Source organism: Paramisgurnus dabryanus, chromosome 6, assembly GCF_030506205.2.
Source record: "Paramisgurnus dabryanus chromosome 6, PD_genome_1.1, whole genome shotgun sequence".
Classification (NCBI taxonomy): Eukaryota; Metazoa; Chordata; class Actinopteri; order Cypriniformes; family Cobitidae; genus Paramisgurnus; species Paramisgurnus dabryanus.
Genome location: NC_133342.1, coordinates 9,584,893 through 9,611,328, shown reverse-complemented (window position 1 = coordinate 9,611,328; position 26,436 = coordinate 9,584,893). Strand labels below are relative to the sequence as shown.

Below are 26,436 nucleotides of genomic sequence, written 5' to 3'. Positions count from 1 at the left end.
AAGGCAAGGCTCAATATTTGAAGGCAGCAGCCTCTAAACGCCACGGAGTGAAATGAAATGAGACGGTCTAGCCTACGGGGGCATCACTTGCTTTTCCCGCCCACTACGCTTGTCACTGGGACACAAAAGCTGAGACCTATCAGACTTTTAAAAATAAATATGGTGGCAGATTTTTTTATTTTACTTTAGAAAATATTCAAACAAATTAGCGTCGCACACCTGAAGTCAATAGATGGGTGCGTAGGATAAGACGACAAAAAGTCTCAAAATATACAAAGAACAATTCCTGCACACTATCTGCTTGCTGAAAAAATGTATTTAATGAAAGTTGCGTTGCAACGTTTCGATCAACTGATCTTCATCAGGCAACATGAAGAGCAACATGATCTTCATCAGTTGCCTGATGAAGATCAGTTGATTGAAACGTTGCAACGCAACTTTCATTAAATACATTTTTTCAGCAAGCAGATAGTGTGCGGGAATTGTTCTTTGTATACTTTAGAAAATATAACACATTGATGCAGATTAAACTATCCAACAGTATGTAAAATTCACCAACCTTAGAAATATACAAAAGCAAAATGCAACACACAACATTGCAGCAATAATATTAATTTACATCACTAAAACATCATTTATAATAGTAAAACAGACACAAGGACCTTTAATTAGCAAAATATACAATTTTATTTAACTACAGTTTTGAATGTTTATTTAAAAATACCCAGACTTCATATTGAATTTTGGGATAGCCAAGGCTGTGAAGGATACATCTATGGATCCTCGGTAGGGCTGTAACGATTTATCGTGCAAATGCGCGTTTTCTCAATTAATGAATTTGCATGAATTACGGTGAAATGCCGCCACATCCAAAAGCCAGGGGGCGCTCTCGTGCAGAAACTAACTTTGTGCCACAGAAGAAGTAGGCTAGAATTGCAAACGCTGTTCCAGGAAATGTCTACAAGAATATTTATATTGCTGTTCTTCAAATAGTTTCAGGTATTTTCATGATAATAAAGAATATTTTGAATGATTTTGTTTTATTTTGAATGATTATGATTTTTGATGCATAATCAGGCAGGTCTTTATAATGGGACAAGCTATAGCGTTACAGCCCTAACTCGGAATCAGTGGGGAAAAGGCCACAGTAAGAGGCTTTTATATGAATGAGCCTTTGAATTGTGACAGCCTTCGTCACAGCCCGGTGATGTCATTTGCCTTCAGATACGGCCTTGGAAGGCCACAGCCCCTGAATTGGGATGCACCCAGTATGTCAGTTTAAAGGGCGATTTATAGTCGTGCATAGGTCCGTAGCCTGTGCATAGCTCTGCGTAGCCTGATGCGCACCTCACAAAATTTTTAACAGCGCATCAGATCTACTGACGGGCGTCTATCTACAGCGCGTCAGATTGGTCCACCAGAACCCCTCCCGTCAGGTAAAAAAACTGTGTCATAGGTATTTACGTTTGTGACGGTGAAAACAAAAATGAGCCAAGTTGAGGAGTGATTTAACTCAAATTGCATCAAAAGTCGATGTTTATTTACTTCCATCATTACTGGTCTTCTCAAATTATACACAACAAGTTGCTGTTTCTTCTTCGTTTGTGGGTTAACTTGCTTAGCTTCTTCTTCTGTGACTTCTTTTGCTGCTAAAATATTTAATTTTAGAGAAAATACACATGGTAGGCTAATAGATACTTTAAACAGTATTACACTGAAATCATCTTGGCCATATGCTGGTGAGACATGAAAACACATAAGCCATCTGAATGGAGAGCAGTCCCATTAGAGTTTTACCAGTGGCTAAATATGTTTAAAATAAATATGTTTATTCATACTGTAGGATCCAGTAGATTACTAGCAATTTAAATGAAAACAGCTTTTCAATCTCTTAACATTGTCTGTTGTGGTATGGTTTCACTGACCTTTTTGGGCATATTTTAATGTTACTTATACACTGTAAAATTAGGATTCTGAATTTAGAATCATTTTTAGAATCAATGGTTGTGTTGTGCACTAGAACTATTTATTTTGGAGTGAAAATATTGTAGACATAAATTTGTTTTGCATTTCAGTTATTATACTTCACAGTAATATTGTGTTTAATAAAAATTGGAGGAAACTTTAACAGTTTACTTGAAGTGTACTTTTGATTTATAATTAATGATTTTGTTTTATTTACAGATTGTACTGAATTATATTTAGATATTTTTAGATTGTAACAAAAGTTTAAGATGTTTTAAGATACATTTCTTGGGAATTCATACTTTTTCATCCAAATTAAAATGTTATTTTACAAATGTTAGCATGCATTTATTGAATGTATTTGACTGTAAAAATTTTTTTTTAATTTAGTACATATCTGTGAAATAGTAGCATTTTCCCTCAAATCAGAAAACTTATTGTATTGTTTTGTAATTTAGCATATTTAAATAAGATAATTAACGTTGTGACATGATCACACAAGATACATGTTTTACCACTCATTATATTGTGACTTATGTATATTTGAGTTTAAATTAGTTTTACGTGTTTTCTTAGCCATTTTATCCTTTTGCTATTTTATGTGTGTATGTCTTTTATTTTGCTTCGTCTGCCTGTCATATGAGGGGTCACATGACATGGAACTTTGTATAAAAGGAAGGAGCAGGAGCACATGGTTAGCTGACGCTTTAGCTAAAACAAGCGGTTGCTGGGTTGTGGAGTTTGTATATTTGGGCTTACCTGTCCAGTTACGTTTTATGGACTTTGGATATCACTTTCTTGGATTTTATATACACAGTGGAAACTTTGCACATTTGGACTTTTAACACGCTTGGACTTTTATATTGTTTTAGATTTGTTTTTTGTATTTCCACCTTTTGACAGTCTTGAGTTTTTAAATAATTGTAACTCAACCTTTAAGGCTGGCCGTTACAACTTTATTTTAACATTGATGAATGTTTACAGAAAATAACTAACCAATCAAATGCTGTAGGGAAAACCACAATGAACTATATATTAAAAACATATAATCTCTGCTTAGTTACTTGTCAATGACTGCCAGTAAATTACTGTGGAAAAAAATCACAGTAGTTACCTGGCAGCCATTGACAATAGTGATTTACTGTAGAAAAGAAATCACAGTAGTTAACTGGCAGCCATTGACAAGTAACTTACTGTGGAAAAGAAATCACAGTATTTAACTGGCAGCCATTGACAAGTAACTTACTGTACGGAAAAATCACAGTAGTTAACTGGCAGCAATTGACAAGTAACTTACTGTACTGAAAAATCACAGTAGTTAACTGGCAGCAATTGACAAGTAACTTACTGTACGGAAAAATCACAGTAGTTAACTGGCAGCAATTGACAAGTAACTTACTGTACTGAAAAATCACAGTAGTTAACTGGCAGCAATTGACAAGTAACTTACTGTACGGAAAAATCACAGTAGTTAACTGGCAGCAATTGACAAGTAACTTACTGTACGGAAAAATCACAGTAGTTAACTGGCAGCAATTGACAAGTAACTTACTGTACGGAAAAATCACAGTAGTTAACTGGCAGCAATTGACAAGTAACTTACTATAGAAAAAAACACAGTAGTTAACTGGCAGCAATTGACAAGTAACTTACTATAGAAAAAAACACAGTAGTTAACTGGCAGCAATTGACAAGTAACTTACTGTGCTTTTTCTAAAGTAAGTTACTTGTCAATTGCTGCCAGTTAATTACTGTGAATTTCACAATATGTTTTTTACAGTGTATAATATTAATGTGTGCAAGCTTTACAAAGACTTTTATTGTGCTTTTTAGAGTGATTGATTTGCAGTAATGCCAATTTACTACACTGGATGTGTTTCACTGTATATCTACTGTATCTGGATATTGGGTTATATGGATAGTAATAGGAGTGTTACAACACTTGTATCTGGTTACAGTTTATTCCAGCTGTTCTTATGTAGACAAATACTTCCATGTATTTTATGTAGCATATACAGATATGTAAAAAGCATTTTATCTGAAAAAGGGTACAAAATTTGATGTATACAGAGTGTCTGGGTGTATTACTGCTGTTTCCCGATAGGGGGCAGTAACTTCATTTGCCGCTTCATACAGAAACAGTTTTAGTTTCCAGAATAGCATATTAACACTACTGTCACTATTATGTAGTGTGCATAGTGTGCAGATTTCCTCTGTGCATAAATCGAGACTATATTTACTCGATTTAACTGCCCGCGTAACTGCTAAATTATTTTTAAGACGATAACTGGATGCTAGTCTGAATTAAACACACAGCCATATGAGCCACTGTTCAACAATTTGAATACATTGCGTACTTGTTATTTTTAATAATCATTTTTGCATATTTGTTAAAGACAGTATGCATCAGCACACACACACACACACACACACACACACACACACACACACACACACACACACACACAGAGAGAGAGAGAGAGAGAGAGAGAGAGAGAGAGAGAGAGAGAGAGAGAGAGAGAGCCCTATAGTGAGACGTGGCATTGAAGGTCAGTGTGTTCATCTCCGTCTCTTTAGCTGTGTATCTCTGCAAACAGGATTGTGTTTTACATCCAAAGAATGACTAGAAAGAGATAGAAAAATAGAAATGGAATCCCACCCATGACATCCTCTATAGCGTCTAAATGATTTGTGTGTATACATGTGTTATGTTTGTGTCAGCCAGAAAACGGCAGCCTTGTGTTTGCTTCCAGAAGTCTGAAATAATTGAGAACACATCTCTGTGGATTTACACACACACGCTCATTACAGTGTTATCCGGTGCTCATTGAATCTTATATGGCGCTGACCTGCAGAACATTATGGGGGAACAGTGAAAGTGTAAGAGATATTAAAAAGAGATCCAGTTCTGGGTTGAGTTCAAAGAACAGGAAGACGTCTCAGCATGCGGTGTCGCCACTGACCAATTAAAGCCACATTCACAGGGTCACACACACTTTCTTGGACAGGTTTTTATTGCATGTGTGAAGCTGCTTTCAGTCCTTCACTTTAAAGGTCTTGTAAGAGTGACCATGCAAAGCTGGTGATCACGTTGTGTGTGTACAGTATGAGAGAGATTTGGTGCAGATTTAGCCGTAAACGTTCCCATAAACAGCCACTTCCTTCAGTTAATTCAGAGCTAAAACGGGCTCATCCAGGAATCTCATGCCCCTTTTTTCTTGTACCCTTGTTAACTTGTTTTTCTAGTTGTTGTTAAATCTATAGTCATTCTTTTTCAGGGGATTTTTTCTTGCGGGTGAAGTTAAGAGAGGACGGGAAATTATGTGAGCTAGATTTAAATTCCTGAGATAGGAGAGTTGTTTTAACTTTAGACTATAAAGGCACTTTTAATGTAGGAGTTCTTTGGTCTTGCAGGCTTTGTTTATGAGACAAAATAGATCATATGAATATCCCATGTTTATTTTTATGCAAGATGGATTTGGATTTGTGCTTAAAACAAGAAAAATACCAAATATTTTTCCAATTAATTTTTTAGACACATTTATCCAAAGTTACTTACAAATGAGGGAGCATTAAACATTTTTTCCTCAAAAACACTTTCAGAATTTATTTTCTTTAGGAGGTTCTCTAATTCAATATAATCTACATAACTATATTATCAGTGCTGTATTACCTTACATAATGAACCATATTGTTTTATTACCTTAGAATGAGCCGTTTTTATTTACACACTCCGTGGGTCCCCTTACGTGGAAGTTGTCATGTTTCTACAGTAGCCCTAAATGGACAAACTGCTCTATACTGTAGATAGAGTCCCTACATTGTCTCAGACAATGACATGTTTGTCCTGTGGGGCTACCGTAGCTTCTCTATGCGTTTCGAAAGGGAGGGGTGAGCTGTGGACTGAGCCGTGGTTGCAATCTTACAACTCAAAATCTACACACAACACCTCTAAAACTGTTATCTGTAACTTAAGCCTCTCTATCATCATCTCTGTTGGAAACATAAAATTGCAGTTTTATCTTCTTTAGCTTGTAAAACGCATAACTTATACCTGTAATTAACCAGACATGGCTTAAGCCTAGACTAAAATGCATGTTTGAGCTGTAAATGAAAACAGCTTGCACAGACCTGTTTTTAAAAATATCAGTCCCAGTGTTTTGTCACAAGATGCACATCAGTAACTTTTTGTTGTTGTAAAAACAGCCTAAATGTCCTAATATACACTAATCAACATTTGAAGTGGATCAAACCTTTCATAAAAGTGGTCTTAAACCAGTACCCAATACCCATTCTTGCCTTAGGGCAACTTTGACGAACTTTTTTGATCCACTTCAAATGTTGACTAGTATAAATAAGGCCTAGTCCTATCTTAACTCTTTACCCGCCATTGACAAGTTATTTCATCAATTAAGAGAAAACGCTTCCCTTCCAATGACGAGTATTTACGGTGATCCATATTTCCGCTATTATCCACTACGTGGTGCTCTTACCCAACTTATAAAACACTGAAGCATTCACTCAGGCTACGTTTACACGGAAATGCTCTGAAGAGAAAACGCACAAGTGGCGTTGCCTTATCCTGCATTTATACAAGCGTTTTGTGGGGGAAATCTGCGTGCATATGATGCAAAAGTGTTTGATATTCGATGTAGTACGCACTCCAGGCAGCTAGGTGGCAATGTGAAGCACTGACACACAACAACACCAAGTCCACGCGCCTGCTTACAACGTTTTTCCTTGTTCTCCCAGGTCTTGTCAAAGCCGTCTGGTTTGCCTCTGACATATTGTTGCATCAACAATTTGACAGAGGTAATGAATGCACCTTCTCTGATCAGTAGTGCTAGCTGTGAATATTTCGTACAACTGCTGGAAAGACTTGTATATTTATCAGAGCTGCCATGGCAACTTGTAGGTCTGACGAATGGAAATAATCTGACAGCTTTGTTGTTATTTTCCTGAACTGGCGCATGCCTATGACGTAAACGCGTACGCGACGAGAGCCACCGTGAGCAGGCTTTTTCATTTTTACCCTTTAGAGGTTAACGCAACGTTTTTAAGATTTCCCCTCTGGAGGGTGGTTTCACTTTTTTTGCGTTTTTATGCCCCAAAAATGCTATCGCCATGTAAACAAAAGGCACATCCGATTAAATATTTTTACGTTTTCACCCTCGAGCGTTCTAGTGTAAACAGGCCTCAGTTAACGGTTAAAACTCCTTTTATGTTTTGATTATTGTTCTGATCTGATCTCTAATAAAAATCTCCTTCACAAAAATGGAATTATCTCAAAAAGAGGTAATAAAAAGAGAATAAATGAAGATGGGATTAATTATTTTGTTTGAAAGCAGAGGGTCTGTATTGTATGTTTATATATTTAAAGAAGGGCAGTTTCTGAAAGGCATTAAACTTTTATGAAATCCTTAAAAATTCTGATGCTGGTGGGCAACTTTTTTATAAACGCTGGTGGGGAAAGAATTAAGTTATCAAAATCTTGGAAAACAGGCATGATTCTCTTCTTTCAAACGCTGTGGGCATGTCCGCTATCTGTGCTGAAACCACACCCACTTGACACCTTAGGGGTGGGGCCATGCTCTGTGGCTCCAGTGCATCATCAAGCCACCATTTTAACCCCGCCCAAATAATAAGAAAATATTAAGAGTAGTAAGTAGTAGTACTGAGATTACTAAATGCTGTTAGAGTATTTTTTTAAATTATGCTGTTCACTTTATTAAAACAATCAATTGTGATTTTGTGCAGTTTCTGTATTAAACATAGTTGCATCACTTTAAACTAAATTGAAATTTTAACTTTTTTTACTGGATTATTGCTGTTCAAAAAAAGTGAACAGTCAAAAATTTTTAGAACAAGAATTCAGGGGACCATGATGTAAACTATGTGTGTGTTTGTGTCTGACTGAATGATAGGTGCGATTATGTCCACGCCCAGTCAGGTCTGATCTCCAGAGGGTCTATAATGAGCCCCAACACAGATAATAACAGACTGAATCTACCTGGGCCTGCACTCTCCACCCTCCGGTTCACACTTTAGTCACCCCTCTTAACATTAATGGAGCTATTAATATTCAATATGCAACTACTTCTCTTGCAGAATCTGGAAACATTGATGCCTGTTGAACCACGTTAACAGAAAAAAGTACGAGTGTGTGGTGGGATTTTCTCTTAAGAAACATGCCACTCTATACACATACATGCATCTGTTGACCACATGGGCATCTGTCCTCGAGACTGGCAGCCACAGTCTGCTTTCCCATCATGCCTTGGGGCAGCAGACTTGGCTTTACTCTGCCCTGTGGTTTATCTTCATTTGTTCATCTTTGTAGGATTCCTTTTCTCCACCTCTGTGTCTATTTTAGTCATTTCACTTCTGTCCTCTTATTTCGGCTCAGTTCATTTGCCTCGATACAATTGAGGGCGTTATAGTTTTTATTATACATTGACCACATTAAATGTACAATCACTTGTATTTTAAAGTGGTCATATGATGTGATTTCATGTTTTTCTTTGTCTTTGGAGTGTGAAAATCTGTTTGCATATAAAAGATTCGTAAAGTTGCTAAATTAAAGTCTTAAACACAAAGAGATATTCTTTCTTAAAGCAACACTATGTAGTTTTTTTACCTATAAATAAACTTTTAACTGGACAAATTGTACTGTTGCTGCAACCTGAGCAGCCTCCTAGCTGCTACAAGCACACTCTGAAAGTGGCGGTGGAAACACAGCCCGCCCCTTCCCCTGCCTGCAGAAGAGTGTCTGATACCAGGCACTGTTGCGCTTTTCAACCACATGGGGGAGCTGTAAGTCACATGGAAACTACATAGTGTTGCTTTAAAGTAAAGGCTCATCCACGCCTTCCTGAAACACCTCATTCAAACACACACCCACATATCTACGTCACTGTGTGGGAAAATTTGCATAACACCGCCCTAATGTATATGCAAAGAATGAAGGCGTAACTTTTATTCTCGCTGTAGTATTGTTGCCGCCGCCATATCGTGGAGACGCTGTGCTTTTGGAGCTGATATTCCAAATATGGTAAGGGGTGTGCATTTCCGACAAACGCTTGAGGTATTTGACCAATCACAACCCACTGGATAGCTGGCCAATCAGAGCCACATGCTTTTCAGAACAGTGCGCTTTGTAAAAATATACACGTTTCAGAAAGGCGGGGTTATAGAGGAGATACAATAGTGTACGGTTTTGTGGGAAATAATGTGTTTTTTTTAACCATAAAGCGTGTAAACACATTGCATTACAAAAAATAACATTCTTTTTAGCAACGTCATCATCAACGTGTGTCGCATAGACGTCGTCATCGTCTTGCTGCCCCCTCCCCGTTCTGTGATTTGTTCCCTTTTCCAGACGAAAATATGGGCCATGGTTTCCATGCTAGACTTGCAGCGTGAATACATTTGCGCACAAGGCAGCTCAAAGGCAACACAGTCTCAACCCGCCGGCGTGAGACTCGAACCGGCAACTCTTGGGTTACAAGCACGACTGATCAATAAGGCGACACTGATATGACAGACAGATCTTGAACCACTTCTCTGCATCCTTCTACACATGGACAGGTTTTAATTCAGGTGTAAAGGTTAAACTTTAACATCTCTCTTCAGATGAATGACAGCTTGTCTTCAGCACAGAGCCTCTGTGTGCTCCGTGAAGCGTGAAGCACAATAGAGGCGTCCTGTACCGGAGGACCGTATTCTGAGAAAGTTAGAAGACTCTGAGCTTGTAATTTGCATGTCTGTGTAAAAGATCTCGCTGCCAATTTATCGTGTGCCAAACCTCTAATTCATCCAAATCAGATTGGCACATTCTTGTGGTTCTCATTCATTCCCTGCCGCCCCATTAATTACAGAGGAGCTCTGCCGTTTGCAATGCGAGATCTCATTTCTGTTTCTCTTGCATTTACTCACAAAGACTGTCACATTTTTGTATGGGTCTCTAATAAGACATTTTTTATCAGTCAAATTGTTTTACTGTATGTTGTCTTAAAGTTAAACAGTCAGAAAATTTTGGGTTTTGCCGAACCTTTTCAAGAACCATTTACATTTCTGCATTTGGCTCACACTTTTATCCAAAGCAACTTACAGTATGTTTAATCTGTGCATTTATTTCATCTGTATGTGTGCATTACTGTGCATTGCTGACGCAGTGCTCTACAGTATCAGCTGAGCTACAGGAACAGCATTTAATGTTGTGTGGTGTTCCTGAGTTAGTTGGAGTTAATCCAACTTCTGTATATATCATATAACTGCCACAATATGACTTTTCTGCACTAGAGAGACCCAACTCTCTCTTTCCACAAGCTCTTCTGATAGGATGTGATTTGTGATTGATTGTTGATTGACCGTTCGATCGATTAATTGATTTATTGACCGATCGATTGATTGATTTTTCAGATGAGGCATAATTATCACGATTGCTTCATCTTTATATCTGATCCCTTACAAAAACACTTATATTTTAAATGTTTTTCAAATGGAATTCCCATAAAAGCACTGAAAAACCACGTTTCATACAATATGTTAACAGTAGGAATGTACATTGAACAAAATTATAAACTCTACATTTTTGTTTTTGCTCCCATTTTTCATGAGCTGAATTCTAAGATCTAATAAATAAATATTGTTTACAAATCTGTCTAAATCTTTGTTAGTGAGCAATTTTCCTTTGCCGAGATAAGCCATCCACCTCACAGGTGTTGCATATCAAGATGCTGATTAGACAGCATGATTATTACACAGGTGTGCCTTAGGCTGGCCACAATAAAAGGCCATTACATTTGGCCACATAAATGCGTCTTGGCAAAACAGATATGAATCCGATCTTTTACCCCCGCCCAAAATGCAAATACACTATTTATTACTCCGCCTTAAAAAACTTAAGATGACATGTATGCAACTATAGGCAGCACTTACTGTATGTTGGGCAGGGGACGCGCGTCTCCTTGCTCCGCATGAGCTGAAGCTCGCAGTACAGCGCAGCAGGAGAGTGACAGCGCAATGATTTCATGTACAGGTCCATGATGGGAAAAGCATTCACAAAACTCCCTCTTAAAGTTTTATTTCTTAGTTTAATATCATTTGAGTTTGTCATTAGACTCTTTTATTGATTCTAGGAAGCTTTTTTACCCGCTGTCGTCGCTCCATAACGCAACGAGCGTGTTGTCTTTGTTTGTTTGCCTCTTACGTTTGGGAGGAGTTATGAGCTGAAAGATGTGGTTTCATCAACCAGATGTATTTACATTTGTACAGTTTCATCTGAAATGCATCCCAGACCTAGCCTGGTATAACCAGACTCTCGTACATTCATTTCATTTGTACAGAGAGTCTGGCCATGCTCCATTGCAAAGCGTTACTTCCGTTAAGGAGGGTCCATTGTTGAAGTTTAAAACTATTGGATCTGCCCAGAGTCACTCAGGATCTGCCAAAGCCAATCGCTAACATGTGGTCGTGACGTATATCATGCACCGAAACCGTCCGGAAACAACAAGTCAGAATAATCAGACAAACAAAACTTAGCAAACCTGGTTCTTGCTCCGGCTTTAACTTCTGTATATATATATATGTATATTCGACCGAATAGCTTTTCTCACGTCTTTCTCCGCTGCCATTACTGAACTACAACTCAAACTGACACACGACCTCAACGTCATCGTTCTTAGCCAGCCCTATCTGTTCGCTGATTGGTCCTGCAGATTTTTGCAGGAGAAAACGAAACTCTATAGAGAAATCCCAGACTACTGCTGAAGCGAAATGAAAAATAAGCGGAAGCACGTAGGAGGGCGGAGCCAGGCTATCCCAGACCACCTCCTGAAGTGGTTTGAGCGATCGGATTTAAATCCGTCTCGAAAACGTTTCGGAGGGCAATTACACCTGGTCTTTTTTATGATCGGATAGCTAACCGATCAGAGAAAACGCATGAAGTGACCAGGTGTTAAAAGCCCCTAAATTGTGCAGTTTTACTTTACTGCTAATATTCAGCAACTTTGCACAGCCATTGAAGAGGAATGGACCAACATTCCACAGGCCACAATCAACAACCTGATCATGCGAAGGAGATTTGACGTGAGGCAAATGGTGGTCACACCAGATACTGACTGGTTTTCGGACCCCCAGACCCCCCGCCTAATAAAGTAAAACTGCACATTTTAGAGTGGCCTTTTATTGTGGCCAGCCTAAGACACACCTGTGCAATAATCATGCTGTCTAATTAGCATCTTGATAAGCCACACCTGTGAAGTGGACTGATTATCTGCTCACTAACACAGATTTAAACCTGGTGCACACATGTCAGTTTTCAGAAACGTGTTCATTGACACATACCAGTGTATATATGCCATCAAGAGAGAGCATGCCATACCTCTAGGTGGCGGTGTAACAAGAAGCTCAAGCCCACATAAGCCAATCAGAATCCCGAAAACAGCAATGAATGACTTCCTGTTCCTCTTTTGAACAAGGTCGCACTTTTGGCATAGGTGCGAGCTCAGGCGCATACTGTGACGTTGGCTGCCTAAACATCCATCTGTCTCAGTTTACATGCAAAGAATCGGTTTCAGGGGCGAGTTCTCCGTTTGCGTGTAAACAAAGGGTGCAAACGAAGGGAAATCTCTCATGTTTTCATAAATAACCATGTACGTGTAAACAAGGCCTTAGACAGATTTGTGAACAATATTTGAGAGAAATAACATTTTGTGTAAGTAATATATTATTTGAAAAAAGTTAGAAAGCAGTATTCTTGCAACTTTCTCTTGGGTGGATTATAGGCTTTATCAGTACACCATCATTAGGAGTGTGTGTGTATGTGAGAGAGAGATGGATATGTGAGTTCATGTCTGTTTTTTTGTTCATAAGTGTGTTTAGACGTTGATGTAAGTTCTACTTCAGATGTTCTCAGTGAGACCTTGTACATCAGCTCTTATTCAGACCACTCCTTACTCACTGTCTAGACAGTAAAGCATTGCTCTGTGCTTCAGGGTCTGTCTAAAATACTGATGAAGTTCATTATCAAACGTAAAGAGTTTTTACACATCACATATTAAAGCTTTTTTTCTCATTATTCACACTGAACGACTACGCCTTTTGATCTGTGTAATAAAATCAAATTAAGATTGTATATTAAGTTAATGCCAGCCAGGATTGTTCAATTTATTGCCATTTTCACTGTTTCCCTAAAGTACCCTGAAGTTGAGTGTCTTGCACATTTAACATCATACAGTTCCTCTTCTACACGGTAGATCAGTGAGGAGTTACTGTAGGTAGAATATCAGCATTTTTAGAAGCCAATGAAATTATCTGAAATTAAAGCATTGGAATCCATTCAGCGGATCTCCGGGTCTGGCGCTAACACTTTTAGCATAGCTTAGCATAATCCATTGAATCTGATTAGACCGTTAGCATCACGCCTTAAAAATAAGCAAAGAGTTTCGATATTTTTCCTATTTAAAACTTGACTCTTCTGTAGTTACATCGTGTATGTACCGTTTAAAGCAAGACTGAAAAAAAAACGTATTTTGAATTGATCTATATTAAATTATACATTAGAAACAAATGCACATTTTGAATTCATCTGTCCAGATATAATTGTGATCCTGCGATTGTGTTAAAGTCTGATATTAATTGTATTCTTAGTTTGTGACATCTGCGAGGGTGATTTGAGAAACCATACGGAAAAGTCTAATTTTGCTGTACTTTGACGTTATCCCCCTGTCAGTTCTTGCGGCGCTGCATGAAGTCGAACACACCTAATGATGCTTGTGATTGTGTTAGGGGCGGGGCCATGCTCGGTGGCTCCAGTGCGTCATCGAGCCCCATTTTAGCCCCGCCCAAATAATCTTGAACACAGAAATGTGTAAAAACTGTTTTATGTTGTAATTCCACAATTAAGTTCATAGTCTTTACAATGTGTTTCAGCAGTACATTTTTAATCTTTGTGTTTAGAAACAATTCTCTAAAACGACTTTAAATGGTGTTTGGGATGTAATGTTGTAGTTTTATTTAGAGGTTAGTTTTATTATGAGATTAGGATTAGAAGTTCAATTTCACTCATTATTGCTTTTCACACTTGAAAAAATTAACCCCTTGTTTTTCTAAATCGCGGATTAATTGAATCCCGGGTTATTTGTTTCATGTTTCACACTGTTCATACTTAACCAGGGCTTAAGAGATAACCCTGGATATTCATAATCTGACATTTCACACTATGCATTCCTAAACCCTAAATTAATGTTTTAATTTGCATATTTTCTGTGCCGACAGTCATGGTTGGATAAAAGTGATGTCAAACTGACTAAAATAAAATAGCGCGCTCAAATCTCATCACTGAAATACATTATGAAAAACACCCACCCACTTTAAAATGCAGTCAGCAATCCCAGTCACGTACACACAATCCCACACACATCCCTTCGGTTTATGTCTTCTAATCCCATTTTAAAATTGGAAGATGAATAATGTATGTTTTGTGTGTAGGATGCATATTCACAGTTTCAGAAATAATAAATGTGTGTAACATCATCATAAAAGGAAACAGGGAAATCAGGTGTACTGCTCTGTGTTGAGATGATCTTTGGCATTGTGATGCTTGAGAGCTCTTAATATTCTTATATGAACAACTCATTTCCATCTCTTTATTTTCTCTTCAACTTTTCCTCCTTTATGTATCCCTTGACTTTCCCACTGCAGTAAGAGGTGCTTCAGTTTAACAGCCACTGGCCCATCATACAGAAGTGAACATACAACAACAGACACTTAATGCATTTACAATTTTATCTTATCACATTTACTTTAGCTGCAGAATATATTTACATCTTATTATCTTATTGTCTTCAAACTCACAGCCTTGACCTCAACACTTCAGTGTACTTCTCAATACACACACCTGCATAAACATACTTCAATACATCTCTAGAATCAGTTTACCTTAACTCTTCCCCCAGCATTTAAAAAAAAAGTTGTCAGCCATCGCCAGCATTTTGATGATTTTTACAAAAGTTTTATGCCTTCCAGAAAATGTTTTTCTACCTTTTGAAAATCACCCCCACTCTACCCCAAACCATGAAAAGACCTACTTTCACTAAAAGGTTTGTTTTTACTAAACCATTTAGAGAACAAGCATAACTATGGTATCATTAAAAAGAAGACATGTTGAACTTCATTTTCCAGGTTAAAAAAAAATTATTACAATTGTATTACTCAAAAAATTAACGATAAACATGTGTGTGAAACCTAGAAATTATCCCAGAGCCACAAGTCTAAAGAAGTTATGTTTTACGTTTGAGGTCAATAGGCCCAAAAATGCAAGGGTTTTTGTAAGACTAGTGCCTTTTCTAAGTGCTAGTGCCTTTTCTAAGTTACATACACGTTTGTTCTTATTATTATTTATCCTAATGTTAGCATATAAAATGCATTTTCCACACCAGGAAATAAAAAGTCACACAAAGATCGTTGGATTCGTTATCTAATTGGCTACACATTCGAGTCAAAAGACGTCACGATTTCTGACAGTGCTGTTTGGATATTATGTATTATACTCCCGCCTACTTTTACAAACAAAGTTTGAATGCAGGTTAATGTGTGTTTACCAGAACCTAAAGTGTAATCTCATATAAAGTGTTACGATATATCAAATGAAAGTACAGACCCTCTGCTTTAAACAAACAAAGAAACAAACAAAACAAAAAAATGTTTCATTCTTTTGCCTCATTTTTTATTTTTATCACCTCTCAAATATAGTAGGTTTCTTCAAAAATATAACTTTTGAGCAAAAATCTGAGATTCAATTTTTGCGAAAGACTTCTTATAGAAATCAGATTCAAAGCGATGATCAAAACATACACAGAGTTTGATCTGTTTGCCCTAAGGGAAATATGGACTGTTGTAAAAACGCGTTATCGGCATGGAAGCGTTTTCTCTTAAAAGCGTTTTCTCTTGGCGGGGAAAGAGTTAACAGACATCCAAAGCTGTTAGACATCTTAATACACATTTTCATCAATGACATATCTCAACACACACCCTTAGCCCAAATATACCACAACATCTACACAAATCCCAGCCATTACATACCTTAATCTTCTTTCTTTATTTGTCTGATGGCATCATTTTTGCTGTCTTCTATTCTATATGTTCAAACTTTTTGCTTGGCTTTTAGTTTTTTGTGGATGTGCAAGTATTGTCTGTAAATAACCGAGCATTCTCCTGATCCTGTAGTATGTCACACATTTCTCCTGTCCTTCACAGGGCTCCAATTAGCCTCACATCCATTGAGGCATTTTTCCTCTTTTTTATTATTCCAGAGGTGTCGTCTCTCAGTCACTACCTCATCAATACTCTCGTATACAACCCCTCTCCTCCATCCCATAAGCCAGCAATTAGACTTTATAATGTATTATTTCTGTCAGGAAGTCTGAGCTATATTGATCTCATGGGCTGCCACAACAAAATGCTGTCCGTGTCATGTTAAAGACAAACAGTAGATTGACGATTTAAGTCTCCAAGGGAGCTCAGCCAAAGGTTGATATTTTTTTGATGGCTCACACAAATGCTCACAAATGTAATGATCTTCTCAGTTTAACTTCTACAGAAATTGAATTTCTCTCTTTTTCTTTCAGTTATACAGCACGAGTGGTAAGCAGTGGAGTTCGTGCTCAACGACAGAATCCAGAAGTAAGGGTCAGAGGGTTTGACCCGGTGCTTAAGGAGGTCAAGGCCAAACTGGAACAGTTTAACCAGGTAGGACACACAACAATTAGAGGAAATTCCCTTAGAGCATTGCTAAAAACCTGGAAATGAACAAAAAGGTAGCTAACTACACAGTGAATCCAAATAAGAGTCTTTCAAGTATCCCCTGGGCTGTAGGCACCTGTTGAAAAAGGATTTCTTTTTTATACTTTGAGCGCTAATTTTTACAAAGTTTGCTAAAAACATAAATCTCAAATTTAAGGTTCTGGGTTTGACTACATCATTTCATTAAACCTAATTCCTGCTACATCAAAGCACTTATGCTTGAGTTACCCCCTAGAGTGTTCATGAAACATTTCAGATAAGGGAAAACATTGGGTCTCATTCAGCACGTGCCCCCTTGTTTTTTTTAGCCAAATGGATTTTGCATGCAATCTCAAAATCAAAGAAGCGTCCATTAATCTTTTAATTGTCTTTTAATCTGTTGAATATGCACAATATTATCAATTCTGTGCTGCATCCTTGTCACTTTTCTGAGATTTTTGCCATTTTGATAGTGTTTAAATCGTGTTACATTACTTTATTCTGGCGGCAGGCGCTGCAGACAGTGCAGACGTCATTACTCATTACCGTCTGAGCGTGCTCACTGCACTGTAAAAAATAAATTGTTGGCTCAATGAATTATTTTTTAGTAACTAGTTCCACAGAAATGTTATGTTCACTCAATTTTTGACTCCAAAGTGTTACCTGGATTGATGTTTTTTAGTTGACTCAAATATAAAAAGTATGTTTGCTCAACTAGCTTTATAGTTCATTCAACTAAAATGTTTTAATTAGTTGAATCTTTAAAAACTTACAGTACTCTGTCAATTAAAATTTAAGTATTTACTCAATGTTTTATGTGTTACTTCAATTAATATTTATTATTTGGACATTTTTAATAAACTTTTAAAATTATTTATCAAATAATTTATGCTGGTGTTGTTAACAGATAATTAACTTCAGTCACATAAAAACAAAAGCTTTATTCACTTATCATACAGACTGAACATACAGAATTAAGTCTTCTCTTAATAGAAGGCATAAAACAGTCCAAAGACTGAAAGCTATTTTGTTTGATATCTGTGTATGCACAAATGTATGTCAGCTGTGCACACTGTGCCCCTTAAAAAAATTAGTGCATGAACCCCCCCCCCCCCCCGGTCTCATTCACTAATAATTGCATATGTTTTTCGTATTTATACGCACACTTGAACTTCTCACGAAAACTTTCTGCCTAATTAACAATACAGTACGTGCGTACCAGGGTTATTATAGTTTAAAAAAAGTATACGTTTTAATTTTTTATTTAGTTTTGTAATATGTTATTTTATTTCAGTTTAGTTTTTAGTGGTGCATAAATAGTTTTGATTTTGTTTCTCATTTTCAAAAATCATTACTTTTAGTTTTTATGTAGTTTTAGTATAGTTTTAAAAAGGAAAGCGTGAAGATTTGTCATTTAATCTTCTTTATATGTGTAGAAAAAATGATAGACTATAATAATGTATAATACTGGATATAATAATAATAATAATCATCATCATCATCATCATCATATAGATAATGTATACATTGTAATAATATATTATAATACAGAAAATATTATAATATAAAATATAATAATTATATACCAACATTATCATAAACATTATGGGGCAGTTTCCTGGACTGGGATGGGACTAGTCTTAGACTAGTCGAGCTGTCCAAACTGAATACAACTTGCACTGAGATATCTTAAAATACATGTTTTTTTTGCCTCGAAATGCACACCAGTAATGTTTTAAGTAAGGCATGTTTGTTAAAAGTTATATTTCTTTATTAAACTAAGGCCTAGTCCTGTCTTAGGCTAATCCTTGTCCGGAAAACCACCCCTATTTTTATAGCCTATTATTTGTGTATGTGTGGTTTTAGTTGTTGTTCAATTTTTTCATACATTAGAAGAAATTTTAATACGAAAGTTTTTGTTGAATCACAATTTGTTCGTGAAAACACCCATGCGCACATCTCATGCACAAATGTATGGGTATGCATTGTCTCCGTCTTCTTTTCACTCGTGTTTCACCCTAATAAAATTATGATTTTTTTTGCCAGATGTTGAGGCAATTTTTCAACAGAAATACTTTGAATAGATTTCCTATTCAGATGATAGATACTGAAACCGCCAGAGGAATCTGTGTGCTGTGTTACATGCTCAGAGCATGGGAATATTGATCCGCTGTACCTTAGAGGTTTCTTGAAACTGGAAATATGTGGTTATAGAAAGTGAGCGAGACAAAGACAGAAAGAGAATTTAAAGGGGCAAGAAAATGATAAATGTATTTGTAGTTTAGATGCTGCATAGTTTTTTTTTTTTTTTGCCTTTCTCTTGTCTGTCTTTACTCGTCTTCCGTCTTCTCAGTCAGAATGACATCTGCTTTTCATTGTTCAGGGATGCCTGTTACTATGGCAACTCGAAAAGTGAAGGTTATTCTTGTTGCACCTTTACGTTGTGAATGCCGAAGATCATTTTGTGTTTGTTGATGTAAGGGTGTATAGAAGATGTCAGATGTTTTATACCTACTCCGAATCCATTTCATATGCTGCCTTAAAACCACGGGATTAGTATTACCTGGTGACCGCTAGTGATTTGTAATAACTTCGGAGGTTGTCCGTGATCTGTATCCCGTGCAAATCTGCCATGTCTGTATTTTCTAAAGTAAAAATTCCCCGCAAATGACCTACCATAGCTGAACACAGAGGTCCTGTGATAATATTAGTCTGGTGCCAATCAACATCTCTGTAATTTGGCCAAGATTTGGTGGGATCGCATAATTTTTTGTGCAGAACTTTAATAAAATGAGATCTCTGTACAGGTGTAGTTGTCAGCGGCGATCAGGACAAAACTCTCATTAAGATAGAAAAGGTACCGCGTGTCATGGCGTTGCATGCATAGTGTCGTGCAAAGTGTCAACATTATATCCGGGAGATATTTATAGGGGTTTAAATCAGACAGTTCATTACGATTCAATACAAAATCGCTTTTCTCCACCAGTAATGCATTTTTTGCTTATACATCAAACGCTACTTCGATGCAATTACGATTCGATTAATTTACCGATATTTTTTTCGGTAACGTGCCTAGTTAAGCAGCTAAATTTTTACTTACAAATGCAACTAAAATATATAACGTGAACATTTAATTAAACACTTTGAAAATGGCACAATCTCTGTCCCAATTGGAACATTTACAACAACAAACTAACAAAAATACACCATTTAAATAAAGAAAAGTGAATAATGAGGGGCAAAATGTCACATAAAATCAAGCTCATGGAGGCAACAGTGAAAGTCTTTCAGTATTTTGTGCCAAAATGTGCAATAGTGACAATCACTGAGGTAAAAAATGTAATTCAATTAAAAATAAATTTATATAAAAAAGCTGTTAAACTTAAGCATTTGTTCTGAAACACAACATCAGATCAAACAGTAGTTTTTTTTAGAGAGAGATTTTTCTTTAAAAAAATCAACTGATCAACATGTTTAGGAGAGAGAACACTGCGTTTTGCATGGACAATATCACCTGCAGTGCTAAACAAACGCTCGTTTTTTGTCTCTTTCGCTTTGTTTTCGCTGCTACAACTGGTTTGTTGCTGCATTGCATTCACTTGCTGACCTAGAAGATAAAATAAACAAAATTGCACGCTATGGCAGGAATACGTAGAAGGACTTTACTTCAAGGAATAAGAACATGGAGAGTGTTAAAATAAAGGGTGGCATTGATGCATCGGATCCTTAGAAATAAAATCGATGTATCAATCCACATCGATGTATTGTACGTTTTACAATTTACACCCAGTAAATTTAAGTAAAATCACAACCTTTGCTTATCCCGTGTGAATGGACCACACAAAAGTCAGATCCCAGACAATACTAATCTGTGGCAAATAATACTTTAGAAATAAGCTGTAACCTGTATATAGACACCAAGACCTTGAATGTTTTAGGTGATCTGGATGAATGAGTTTTGACATTTTTTATGCTTTCTGTTTGACATCAGAATTTGATTTGTGGTGTGAATGCTCTTTGGGACCTTGTTTGATGCGCTACAACAGAAGGAGGGCATGAAGTCAAACTTAGGTTTAGATTGTTTGTTAAAACATGTGTAAAAACAGGCAGAGATGGGTTTGACCATCCCTGACTAATGCTGCACCTCTTGAACTGGTGAGATCTCGGTTTTGTTTGTGTACTTGGCTAAACATCTACGGTCCATGAATCCAGATTTATCTCCGATGGGCTTGGTTCCACTGAAGCCTGCAGCATGACCTCGTTCCTGTCCGTGTTCATTGTTCGCAATGTACGGGCTTTAATAACATTCAGGAAATTCAATTGCAATTCCATGCCTTTTCGATTTTCATTTTTATTCCTCTCAAATCCTACAAATTGGTCTTGAATGAGTCCTTGAGAAATCTGAAGTGGTTGCCTGTATGACTGTACAGTATGTTTGAGAACAGAAGCCACAGTCCCAGTCGTCCTTTACGAGAAGCAATTAAATGTCACATTTAATTCTGGTTCAGCACTCATAATACTGATTATACAAGCATTTGAACTCAATTCAGGGTATGAGAGACAATGCATCGGTGACTTTCTGACCTAACATTGAACAGATGCACTAATAGAGGTCCACAAACCAAAAAGAGTAGATGAGTGGACGTTAAACGAGACGTAAAACGATCCAGCCGTGTTTCAGGTCGCCGGTGGGCCGTCCCTCCCGTTAATGCTCGGTAATTATATCTGATTCCCTGTAAATATCTCCCAATGGAATCTAAGGAACGGGCCAACTGCACAGCTGTTTTAGGGTGTGGAAACACAATAGCATCTCTGTCCATAGGGTGGGTGTTTTTTGTTTTTTAAACACACTCATGCATGCGATGTTGTCATTCTTATGACTTCAGGGAAATTTTAACTGGGAAGTTTTTCACTTTTAAAGTGTTAGAGCAAAAATAAGAAGTCTTGCTTTGACTGGGCGGTGCTACTGTACAAACACCTGCTCTACATGACGTTTGGTTTACAACATTAAAGAGAATTCATTTATATGCTGTTCGGTTTGGGCCGCCAGAACTTTCGGGTGGGTGCTTCCACTTCAAACAAGACCTTCCTTGGAAAATTGTATTTCTTGTTCCTCTTTCTTCTTTTTCTTTCTGACAATTTTAGTGGTTTCTGTTTTATTTATTACTTTAACAGGAAATGATCAATGTGATCCCTGGACCACAAAACCACAAAATATGTGTGGTTTGTTAGGATGGGACAATATTTGGTAGAAATGCAACTATTTGAATTAGGGATGCACCGATACCACTTTTTTGGAATACGAGTATGAGTACGAGTACTTGTATTTCAGTACTTGCCGATACCGATACAGAGTACTTAATAAAAAAACATGATTTAAATGTACAGGTAACAGCTTTAGTCATATAATTTAACAAAAAAAAACAAAGGACTAGTTTTCCAGTTTGTTGTAAACTCTGCCTCTTTGGACAACACAAGAGGCATTAACCCCTTACACGCCGCTCAAACATAGACATTTCTCAGACCGTGGTATCGATTCCAGGTATCGGGGGACTTTTAACGAGTACTTTAGAAAATGTGGTATCGAGGCCGATACCCGATACCAGTATCGGTGCATCCCTAATTTGAATCCAAGGGTGCAAAATAAAATTTGAAGTATTGAGAAAATCGTCCTTAGCAACTCATATTAATAATGATAAATCATTTTGTAACAAATTTACGATAGGAAATGTACAAAATATATTCATTCATCTTTACTTAATATCCTAAAGTTTTTCGGCATAAAAAAGTTGATCATTTTGACCCATACTATTGTTGGCTATTGCTACAAATACTGCCCTTTTTATTTTTAATTGATAGCACGATTGGCTGGCACGATTGACATAAGTTCACGTAATTCATGCAATATTCCAAAATGTTGCAAAGAACATCTCGTGCATGTTTCTAAAAAGTCTCAGCTTTTATTTTTTACAAATGAGTTAGCACAAATTTGCTTATGATAAGTAAAAACCTTAACATTTTATCTTGGTATGTAAATATGATTAGCTCATATCATTTTTGGAGACCTGCCCATACCCGCAAAGTTTAGCACCAGATCCGCCCATCACCCGTGATAATATCAAAATTAAATCCGAACCCGCCCAGACCCATTATTATTTGGCCAGTTACCCGATCCGTGTCCACTATAAATCACACACGCTCAAATCATTCCAATTAAAATGCTTTATTTTTTATCTCGTAACTCTCTCAACATCACAACAGCATCATGACTGGGCTAATGCAACAGGCTAAAGTGCACTTTGTTTTGCACCATTCATTTAGCCTACCATCAGCACCTAAATAGGCTTTGGAACCTGATAACTATACACAAATAGTAATGAAAAAAAATACAACCTCGTATTACACCACACTTTCTCCACACATCCGATTTTGCCTCATAGACTAGTTGTCAACAATTTTTTATACTTCACTCGCCAACTTTACTTTTACTTCAATCATAGCTACTCCTGCAACGGTTGCTACAACTAGGCGATGAGAAGCATCAACAAAAGTCGCACTGTTGCAGTGGTGGTGACGTGATGTCATATTGTTGTTGCGTATGTGTAATGGTAATTTAGACATACAAATATTGCACATATTTTTCATCCGTGCTACTACCCGCCAGCAAGGAGTTAATTATTCGCCCGCATCCCCGCCTGTGAATTTTAGGAATGTCACAATCCACCCGTTTCAGCCAGTTTTATGCCAATCATTTACAGGACTCAAGTGCAAAAGCCGTTAAACGCCATCTCCGTCAAAACTGAGACATTGATTTTAACCAGAGGCGTCATGCCCATTCAAACTGAGGGGGCACCTGCCCCCTTGGTTTTTTTGAGCCAATGGATTTTGCATCCAACCTCTAAATCAAATAAGCGTCCATTAATCTGTTATTTGACTTTTAATCTGTTAATATGCACAATATTATACATTCTGTGCTGCATCCTTGTCACTTTTCGGAGATTTTCGCCATTTTGATCGTGTTTTGATCATGTTACATTACTTTTATTCTGGCGGCAGCTGGCGCTGCAGTCAGAGCGCAGCCGCAGACGTCATCAGTGTTGGGCGCGCTCACGAGCTCTCTGCTGTTGCTGGCTTGCTGCTGCATTTTGCTATCTGAGGAATTAAAACGTGTTAGAAACGCTCACAACATTTCCAAACCCCAGTACGGTAATGTGCAGTTAACCTTCTCTGTGTAGAAAATGTATGGTTTTAAATGTGACCGTCTCAACGTTATATTAGTAGAGATTCATCTTCTTGGCACAACGCCAAAGTTCGCCAAAGTTCACGCGGGCGCGGAATCTCACATGCTCACATGAGGTAAAATTTAATGCAAAAATCCGTTCCTCTAATAATTGTATCTAAACATATTTTTTAAAATCATTATTGAACATTAAAATCAATCACGTGGCTATAGCTGATGTCATTTTCGTTGTTTATATACTTTATGGATTTAAAATTACATAAATTTTATATGATAATGTAGTTGTTGTGCAAAATGCATTAATGACACAATTAAACAAGCCATTAAGACTTAAATAAAACATGCCGTTTCAGATGTGAATATGATGCAAATGTGTCATTATTCCGATTGAATAGTATTTGATATGAAAGTTAGTCATCACTTTTATTTTGGAGGTTTTTGCATGAAAGCAGGGGTTTTCAGATTGTTAGAAATGTAAGTGCCATGGAAAAGACTGAAAGCTCTATAATATTTCGTTTGATGTCTGTGTATACACAAATTTCTGGGAGCTGTTGACACTGTGCCCCCTTAAAAAAAATTGGTGCATGACGCCCCTGATTTTAACCCAATGCTCTTGGCACGTAAACATTCATTAAATAGTTTTTGCTTAATCACAGTGTAACTACTTTCAGAAATATTTCGTTGTTTGCAGAATCTGCAAAACGCCACAATGATTAAGTAGCAAAATCCTCTAAGATGAATTGGGTTAACGACGGCATGCAAACGTCAGAATGCAAGAGCTTTATACTTTATGAAGCAGGTTTATGAAATATAATATATTAAGTATAAAGTATAAAGCTCTTAGTATATTGACTGAATTTCTTTCAGCTTTTTACCTTTTTCAGAAAGGACAGTGAAGAGAGATTGGAGATTTTTTTCAGTAGTGGAGATTTGTGGGTGTGTTTTGTAGGCAGCTAAAGACATTCAAATGTGTTAAATACCAATTAAATGCCTAAAGTGAGATTTGTGGAAATAGGACATTTTAATCACTGACTAATTGCCGAAATGACTGAACCTAAACATAAAAGCATGATTAAAAATTATAATTTACAAGAAAACATGTCAGAATCACTCTTTATATTCCGTTTATTTGTATTATTTTATTAATATTTCAAATCCCTGATCTTCATGTTTGGATGCTTTATATTCTGGTGTGTTTGTTGTTTAGTGCCTACTTCACATAAGCAAATTCTGAAAACAAAACTCTTGAAGCTGACTTGATTTTGGCTCTGAACTTCATTTGTTCTTTTGAATTACCCAGCAGGTTGATTGGGGTCAACTCCTGTTTGTTGATCAGTTTATTAGGTTATAACTTGACCTGTAGTCCTCTGTGTTAAAGGTCTCTTCACTATTGGCAGGGTATCAGGTGTATATTGTGGTGGTATTCTGTTTCAAAGGCTCATCTTCTGTCTGAGGCCTCAGGGAAAACACAACGTTTTGTGTGAAGTTAATCGTGAAGCTGGACAGCTGTTTAGAGAGTTTACAAAAACTCTCCACTGCCCGTTCCACATCTGAACACTGTATCATCAACAATGACCTTTAACAGTCAAGTAAAAATTATTATCTTTTGAAAAAAAATCTGGTACCCTAAGGGTGTTGTAGTTCGGTTCATTTGGTCCGGACCAAAGGCAAAAAATGATTCATTGTAGCTTTTTAGCAGTTTGGGTTCCCTTTGCTCTGGTCCGACCCAGTTAAAACGAACCAAAATGCAGTCATGTGATAACATCCACATCACTTATTGGCCACGTGTCTTTGAACGTATTTGTTTTTGATCGGTCAAAATCAACGTGCGGGAAATTCCAACAAAACCCTGGAAGTAAACGAAAGAAGAGGAAAATACAGCAGACACCACGCCGCTGTTTATATACTGTAGTATAGAGAGACATTCTGATTGTATCCGTGGTTGTTTTATACTACATAGTTTGTATACCGTACACCCCTTTAGGCAAACTATGCTTTTCGAGAATGAAGTGTGGATGCGGCTTGAAAATAATAAAGTATAAAGTTTTAAATAAAATAATAAGTTTTAATGCACTGTAAATGGCGAAGTTTGTCCGCGAGCTGCAATCAGGCATTTGTTGACACATCCTCGTGATATAGTCACGTAATTTTTGTGATTCGTTTTTTGTGATATTATCACGAATTTCCATGTTTTTTCGTGATCATATAACAAATTTCTGTTTTCGTGTGATTATCACGTATTGGTTACTCAACAGCTTTATGTATTGGTTTATAATATTTTTTCTGATTTATTTTTTTATATGTCGCCTGCCGTTAGGGTTAGAGTTGGGTTTGGGATGTCATTTTATGTAAATCTAACCCTAAACCGAAGCGACAATGGTTAAAAAATAGGAAAAAGCAATTGAGTAACAAATACGCGATAATCACTCGAAAACAGGAATTTGTTA

At 37.0% G+C, this 26,436-nt stretch overlaps 1 protein-coding gene across 2 annotated transcripts in view; it reads left to right on the top strand.

Annotated features, from left to right (window-relative positions):
• gpc5c (glypican 5c) overlaps positions 1-26,436 on the top strand; it is a 166,770-nt gene that overhangs the window by 92,152 nt on the left and 48,182 nt on the right. For both annotated transcript variants that reach the window (XM_065262065.2, XM_065262064.2), the window contains one exon: positions 16,596-16,716. In XM_065262065.2, the coding sequence (XP_065118137.1) occupies positions 16,596-16,716 (121 nt within the window). The remainder of the gene's footprint in view (positions 1-16,595; positions 16,717-26,436) is intronic.